Below are 8,117 nucleotides of genomic sequence, written 5' to 3'. Positions count from 1 at the left end.
GGGGGGGGGGGGGGGGGGGGTGCAAACATCAGGGTATTTGCATTTCTGCTGATTTTTCAATTTCTTTCAATAAATGAAATAATTAATTTGTGTTTAATCAGGTTGACTTGGTTTTATCAATCTTTCCAGACAGAGATTGAGTTGGATGTTGTCCTGCCTTTTAGATATCACTCAAAAAAGACAAGGGCAGGCCTTCCTTTTATCATTTCCTCCACCCTCTCTCTTTCACATCAACACACATTGGCCAGCCCCACGCTGAAATAGGGAAGGGAGGGGAGAGAAGAGAAAACTAAGACAACCGGCAACTTACTGTCTACACACTCAGAGAGCAGAAGAATCAGAAAAACCACACTCACTCACAGATATTCTCACACACACGGTTTCACTGTTAAACCAGGGATTGATGCCTGCTTCTGACAAAACGTTTCACCTCCTGTCATCTGAAGGAAAAGTAAACTTCAAGCAGAGAAGAGGATCTGTGCAGAAGAGAGGAAGACTCAGTGGGGAAAGGTTGCTGCCTCTGTTTCGGATTCACACAGAGATATATTCTTTTACTGGTGAGTGTTGGAGTGATCAGTTGAGTGATGGTGTGCTTTTCCTCCCTCCCTTCCTCTGTGTTTCAAATCTATTTATACAAATAGTGACTTTCGAAATATGCTATTTGGGTGGTTCACTTTCCCAGAGCTTGTTTTAGATGCAGCTGAGACAGAGTGAACACTTGTATATGTCCTGGTTCCAGTAAATGTTAGTACAGTATGGCACAAACAGAAGAACAACCTGTTTAAAGGAGGGACTGATAGTGGAAACACCTACAGTCAATAATTGTAACTAATCTAAGGCCATTATTAGACCACAGAAACACAATTAATTAAAAAACTGTTAATCTAAAGGGGGACTGTAGAGAAATGTTAAAAATAGGGAACGTCTCAAGGTATATATATAACTCTATGAACAGTGTATGCTGTGCACCTGTCACATGAGCTCTGTCTCTTTGGACTCACTGTTATAGTCTTGTATCACATGTATTTAGTAGTTTTACAGGAAGTTAGCGTCTCTTCCTCTAAAACCACCAACTTAATGCAAATCAGGTGTAACAGGGCGTAATATCATTGAAGAACTGATGGAAAATATTAGATTTTCTACTGAACCATAATCAGGTCTGTATGTATATATGCTCAAAAAGGCAGCAGGCATGTAATGGGCCTGGACATATCAACATTTAAGTGTATCTAGCCATGCACATAGTTTCGGTTTGGTTTGATTTCACCCTGATAAAATGGAGGCAAATGAAATTTCAAAAGTTACATGTAAAAAATGTTTTCATTGTAGCTGTTCTACCAAAGAAGTAGCCCCCCATGAAAGAGTAACATAGTGTTGTTTCTAGAAAAAGATGTTGCTGTTGATGTAATATTTTAGTTTTTTGAGCACCACTTTGTGTCGGGGTAAAGGCAGAAACCTCACAGGCAGATTTCCAATTTCCAAACCTGCGCATAAAAACTCCAAACTCCCTGCATGGGTAGATACCATGAGTATCTACAAGTAAATTAGGTATTTTTCTTATTTGGGTGAACCGACCCCTTTAAAGGTGAGGTATGACCAATTGTATTGCCCCTTTATTTCCCCCGTTATCAGCAACCCTCAATTATTCTTTCATATTCATTTGTTCATGTCACAATCCTGCAGGTGTGTGCGCTTATCTCCATACTGGCCAGTAAAAATCTGACTGCTTTTATGACAGCTAGGCTGTAAAGTAAGGTATTTTGCCCACCCTGGAAAAATGAACTTTATAACAAAGAACTGGTTGTAACAGTAAGTGTGTCTGTGTGAGAGATGATGTGAACCAGAGGTGAAGCAGAGTTTCTCATTATCAGGCAGAGAGAAAAGAGAGCCATTCTGAGCCAGTGACCCCATTAGGCACAGGCCATCCAGTGATGTTTAAAAAGCTCTCGGGGTGCGGTGGGAGTCCCAGGCCCCGGGCCCATCATGATCCCCCCCTTGGTTTCAGCCCAGCCCAGGCCGGAAGAAGGCTATTCTCGTCCCGCATTGTGCTGCCGAGCTATTCTGACGCTGTCCATTGTGTCCGAATGCTTTCCATGACTCTCAGCGATTTCAGTGGGTCTGCACCTTAAACCCCTCCATTATGGACTGGCTTGCATTGCCACATTTGCTGTGTTGGCTTTTGCTTTCAGTCCCCCCACCCTCCATTCATCCCAACCCTAACTTTTGAGTTTTCAGCTAACGTAACAACTCTTACACAGAAACACTGAATACAAGTGGGTGCATTCAAATGCCAAGTTCAGATCCAACCACAAAAAACGTTTTGCTTATAATAGTAGTTGCGTAGTTTCATTTGTAACTGAAAAACACATAAAAAACATGCTTGCAAAAACTATTTCCAAATACGGAACATGTTAGCAAAGCAGACATTGTAAGACAAGAATTTTAAAATTTCCTCTTCCTTCTTTTGAAATTATAGGAAGCAGAGCTTTCACATGTGTGTTTCAACAAAGCATTTGTTAAACTACAGTGTTCTCTTTTCTCAGTACAGACAGCTTCATGGGTGAAAGATGAGTCTCCAGCTGCTGGTTGACTGTGAGTGTGTGAGTTATTCTGCAATGGAGGACGTTTCCCAGCAGACTCAGTGACTCCCACCGCCACCTATGCCTCCTGCTGAATGTGGAAAGCCTAGGATGGAAGACCCACCAAGTGCTGGTCTGAGGCACTGGAATAACACTTGCAACCTCCACATCCTCAGCCATCTCACCTCCTCCTTTGCACACACAAGCTGCTCCACCATCATCACCAACCAGACGAGGACCACCGCCACTGGGTGACAAGATTCCAGGATGTTTGTGAATTTCCGCCGGATACGAAAATGCCAGTGTGTGCAGCTGATGACCACCTGCTTGGTGCTGTCACTGATGATGGTTTGCTGGGAACAGCTGGACAACAGCGTCGTCAGCCACGTCAAGTCCTACTCATACCGCTACCTGGTCAACCGCTTCACCTACATCAACAAGAGCCTCACCATCCCACGTGAGCAGGCCAGAAGCTTCAGCAACTTCCGCTACCTGCTGGACCACCCGAAGAAGTGTGTAGGCAAGGACGTCCTCCTCCTCCTCTTTGTCAAAACGTCCCCAGAGAACATTGAGAGGCGAAACGCCATCAGATCCACCTGGGGTAATGAGACCTACATCCAGAATGCACTGGGAGTGACAGTCAAGGTGGTGTTCGCTTTAGGAGTGCCTCAGACCAGGAAGGGGGAGCCCTCGTGGAGCAAGAAGAGCGGGATTGGTTTTCAGAAGCAGCTCATCCTCGAGGACAGTCTCCATGGTGATTTGGTCCAACAAGACTTTTTAGACTCCTTCCACAACCTAACCCTGAAGCTCATCATGCAATTCCACTGGATGCACAACCGCTGCACACACGCCCGGTTTCTCATGACCGCCGACGACGACATCTTCGTCCACATGCCCAACCTGGTGAGCTACCTGCAGGAGATGAGCAGCAGAGGCGTCACAGACTTCTGGATTGGTCGAGTGCACAGAGGAGCTCCGCCAATCCGCAGCAAAGACAGCAAATACTATGTGTCTTATGAGATGTACCAGTGGTTGTCGTACCCAGACTACACAGCTGGGGCCGGGTATGTTGTCTCCAGCGACGTAGCGGACAAAATCTACCATGCCACGCTGACCCTGAACGCCTCTCTTTACATAGACGATGTGTTTATGGGCATCTGTGCCAATGCCGTCGGTGTGTCACCACAGGAGCACGTCTATTTCTCAGGTGAGGGCAAAGCTCCCTACCACTTGTGTATCTATGACCAGATGATGACGTCACATGGTCATGTGGAGGATATCTATGACCTGTGGAAGGCAGCTACCCACCCGCAAGTGAAACAAACAACTTCTGGACTCATAGGGAGGCTGTACTGCACAGCTGTGAAAATGTCTTTCCTTTGTAAACCTTACTATTTTAACACCTATCCTTGCAAGGCAGCCTTTGTTTAGTCCGGGTTGGGTGTGTCAGTGTGCGACAGAGAGAGAGAGAGAGAGAGAGGGAGTGTGTCATAGGTCGTAATGAAAGGATGATCATCGCTGAATATTACCTCAGTCCTTTCAGTTGGACACCCATGTCAAAACACTGGAGCGCGTGTTCACTGTCGAGAGACCGGGCGGTTCAGGTTTGTCACTGTTACTGTGAGATCACCAACGTGTCAATGACCTCTAGTCTTGGTGGTTTAATAATGTGATAACACTGGCTTTGCATGGACAGCAGAATGTGTTAAAGAATGGGTCCTAGAAAGATGCTGTTGTCTAAACTCAAAACAAGATTTTAACTGATGAACTAGTTGATAAAAGAACATACTTGTCTTGGATTCTGCACCCTTCTGCTGCTAAAAACAAAATGTTTGTCGAAACTTTTTCCAAACTATAAAAACATAACAGGGCCACCTCTCTCACTGGCGTTTACCTCAAATAAATACACTTTTTAAAACTTGAGGGAGCTATAGGAGGTCTGTGTTTCTAAACTGATGATGCAAAGCAGAAGGAACACATTTGGTTCCTGGTGTGTGAGTGAAAGTGAAAACCATATCCTGTTGGTCAGTGATGTGTCAAATCTTAAAATGTCTCCATGTCATTAAAAGTGCAAAATTCTTCACATCAAAGTAGAGTAGATGTTTAACTGCAACGACTTTACAAACAATTCCTGTGCTGAAATAATTATGATGTGTGGTTGTTATAAGATCTTTTTTTGTAATTTGTAATTTGTGAAATATGTTTTTTAATTAAATAAAATCTCCAAAGTGAAAGTGTTTTATTAATGTTGCTAGTAGTAGTCGTCAATAATGTCCGTTTGTTGGCCAGGAAACACAAGCTTAGGAAATGTCTATTAGGAAACACTGGAACAGTTGAAGAGTTCACTGGTTTGACAGCACAACTCTTTTAACTGGTACAACTTTAATGGCTTTTAATAGATTTATAATAACGACATTCTCTAGAAAAAGTCAAACATATTAGCAAGGCCAAGAAATAGTCCGGCACATAACCTGTGAACAGTTCACACTTTTGACACTTCCGGCCCAAAAACTGAAGTGTTAAGTGTGAAGTGAACTCTGACCACATTGTGTTTAGGCGCGAATCACTGAACCACAATACAGCGTATGCAGCGCATGCATAAGGTGCAATGCTCTGAAACCATGTGCACAAGACACCAATTACTACACAGCCTCATATGTTTGCCCTCCCGCTCCTAGCAACAGTTTGCTGAGCAGCAGAGCAGGTTTAAGTGCAACACGAGCCTCATTAGAGTGGAAGTGCAAACATCTTACATGGAACAATATATTATTTTAAAGCTTTATAAGTGAAGGAATGGATGTTGCCTGAAGGTGTGCACTGGAATACTGCCCACTATGATTTTGATTCAGGCATTTTCCATCTGACATGTGATACGTGGAGCCAAAAATACCCCTGGCATCGGCCAGAAAGTCATCAGTGTCCTCAAAGTGATCCACGGAGGCATCTGGCACACTGCTAACAGCAATAACTCAGGCTGGTCCCATGTCAGCGCTCAACAGATGCAAGATAAATGTCATAAACCTGCACAGACAAAATGGTGGTGATTTTTCACTTGTTTGATTAAATCAGGCCAGAGGAAATACCAAACCTGAAAAACAATGTCAGAGTTTTTGACAGGAAGTCAAAGACAGAATTATGATTTCTACACTCACACATCACTGAAGGTATGGTTTTTGTTGTTGTATTATTCTCAATTCAGACGTTTGTTGGATTTTCTGAATGTATATACCTGCATTGTTCATTGGCTACAGTAGCCATTGTATGTCCTCTTTCTGGTGCAGCAACAGCACGGTTTCCTCTCTGAGAATATTACATTTTTCACAAATCTCACCTCAGTAAAATATCAATTTTTCTTTGAAAATTACTAAGTAAACGTCTCAATGTCTCCCAGTTTAAGGTCATGAAAATGTCGCCCTCTCCTCACTTCATTTCCACTCACTGTGAATTGTCAATATGTTTATTTATGGCACCTCATCCTGAAATGTGATGTTGCCTGGATTAGCTGTTCCCCAAACAGCTGCTCTGTTTCCAAGGCAACATAAAGAAGAATAATTCACACATAGGATTTAGACCGGCCTAACAACACAACCAGCTGCCTACATCTGTTTACTAAACAGCTGAAAAGGAATTTTTTTAAATGGCCTGGTACTTCGATATAAACTTATAGATGGTAAATATGCAATCATGTTCATTTAAATTAGAAAATGTGATAATGTCATGTACAATATGTGAGCTATTTTGTATAATTTCCCTGGGAGATAAAAACTGGTTAGTTATTTTTAGATTTAATCTAGTGAACATGACAGAGGATCGGCCCATGAGGAGTCAGCCACGGACTTTAGACAATGAAGCTCATCCTTAGCCGATTCCCAAAAGGTAGCTTTGCTAACTAATTGTGTTGACAAAGTTGACATGCTAAATATAGTTGCAGACAGTGCTGGTCAGTGCGCCAGCTGAGCCCAGTGTGCAAGCTATTACTATAGCTCATTAAAAAATACTTTCAGAAGCCTCTCTTTGGGCACTGGCAAAACGCAGCCATAAGTCAATTATAAGAAGCATCAAAGAGGATTTACCAATGCGCGGAAAGTAAGTTTACTCAAGATGAACAAACTTCCTCAATTGTAATACTCTTTACTGATGTTGCCAAATTTGTACCTTGTACCTAGCAGCACCTTTGTCAATTCTGGTAAAATGTCACAATTTATCTTACAAGAAACAGATTTCAAATGAAAATAGGGAAATTCCAATGACTTAAAGCTGTAGTAGCTATTATATATAGTAACGTTACCAATCGCAATTCATACTTTGCAGTGGTTGCCATGGATACCTGGCGGGCAGCCCAAGGAAACCCGCCCCGACTTCATCTGTCCCTATTAATAGGTAAAAAAGTAGACGTTACATTTTTTCGAGTGGAAGTAATTGACTTGAATAAGAAACATTTCAAAGTGATCCTTGAAATTTTGGAATTAATGGACGTTTTAATTTAGTTTGAACCAAATTCCAATACCAAGAAAACTTGAAAAAATTAACAGCCGTGTATATGGTCAAATTATCACAGAAGAAATGATTGCCTTGGGTTTTTTCCCGTTCCCAGTAAAACTAAAACTTAAGTAAACGACGGTTACGCACGTAACAAACAAAAAAAGCCATTTAATGTTTGAAATGGGTGGCCATGGGGTTTTTGCAAACCTCGGGGTGAATAAATTAAACAACAGCAAGAAACATTGGAAATTAAAAACAATTGCAAAGTTTTTAAAGTTCAGTTTTTAGCCGCAAAGCCTTTTCCCTCGCCTGCTTGAATGAAAAAAAAATGCCCCAGGACAAAAAACACCGACCGGTCTTCCAACCACCTTACCATTTAGTTTTTACTGGGTTTTCTGGCCCTGGGAGAACGATGTTTCTTTTTCATTAAAGTTTTAAACTGGGTTTTCCTGCCCTGGAGAACGATTGTTTGCCCGTTAAATGTAATATTTTTTATTTTTTTTGGGAAGGCAACCCACTTATTTGGTGTTCCGGGGTAAAAGGCAAGTAAACCCCCTCACAGGAAAGGATTCCCCAAATTTTTCCAAACCCCTGGCCGCCATAAACTCCAAAACTTCCCCTGCCATGGTAGAATACCCCATGAAAAAGTATCTACAAAGTAATAGGTTGTTTTTCTTTTATGGGGTGGAAGACCCGAACCTTTTTAAAAGTGAGGTTATGACAATTGTTTTGGCCCCCCTTTAAATTTCCCCCGTTTATCAAAACAAAACTAAAATTATTCTTTCCATATTCCAAATTTTGGGTTCAGGAGTCCATTTAAAAAAAAAAGCTTCACCAGGACGTGTCCTCTGGGTGGGGATTTGGGGGGAATCGGGGAAATGCCCCAAGGAATGTTCCCTCAACTGTTCTAGAGACCTCCCCTGTTTCCAACCTCGGTTTTGAAACCCACACCAGGCCCTTCAAACAAGTTCCCGAGGGGGAACTTCCATCTGGGAAAACCCTGCTTGCCCTTTGGCTGGGGGGTTTGAACATAAGATAACATTTTGTAAATTGTTT

At 42.3% G+C, this 8,117-nt stretch overlaps 1 protein-coding gene across 2 annotated transcripts; it reads left to right on the top strand.

Annotated features, from left to right (window-relative positions):
• Positions 1-261: 261 nt before the first annotated feature.
• On the top strand, positions 262-4,817 carry b3gnt5b (UDP-GlcNAc:betaGal beta-1,3-N-acetylglucosaminyltransferase 5b). Of its 2 annotated transcripts, none has more exons than XM_035671308.1 (2): positions 262-557; positions 2,549-4,817. In XM_035671308.1, the coding sequence occupies exon 2, from the start codon at positions 2,847-2,849 to the stop codon at positions 4,008-4,010; it is 1,164 nt and encodes a 387-aa protein (XP_035527201.1). In that variant the 5' UTR covers positions 262-557; positions 2,549-2,846; the 3' UTR covers positions 4,011-4,817. The 2 variants fall into 2 exon arrangements, with proteins under 2 accessions (XP_035527201.1, XP_035527200.1); XM_035671307.1 differs by having other exon boundaries at positions 2,544-4,817.
• The last annotated feature ends 3,300 nt before the right edge of the window (positions 4,818-8,117 follow it).

Source organism: Morone saxatilis, unplaced genomic scaffold (genome assembly GCF_004916995.1).
Source record: "Morone saxatilis isolate NCDOM2014 unplaced genomic scaffold, NCSU_SB_2.0 Contig23, whole genome shotgun sequence".
NCBI classification, from domain to species: domain Eukaryota; kingdom Metazoa; phylum Chordata; class Actinopteri; family Moronidae; genus Morone; species Morone saxatilis.
This window is presented reverse-complemented; position numbering and strand designations above follow the sequence as displayed.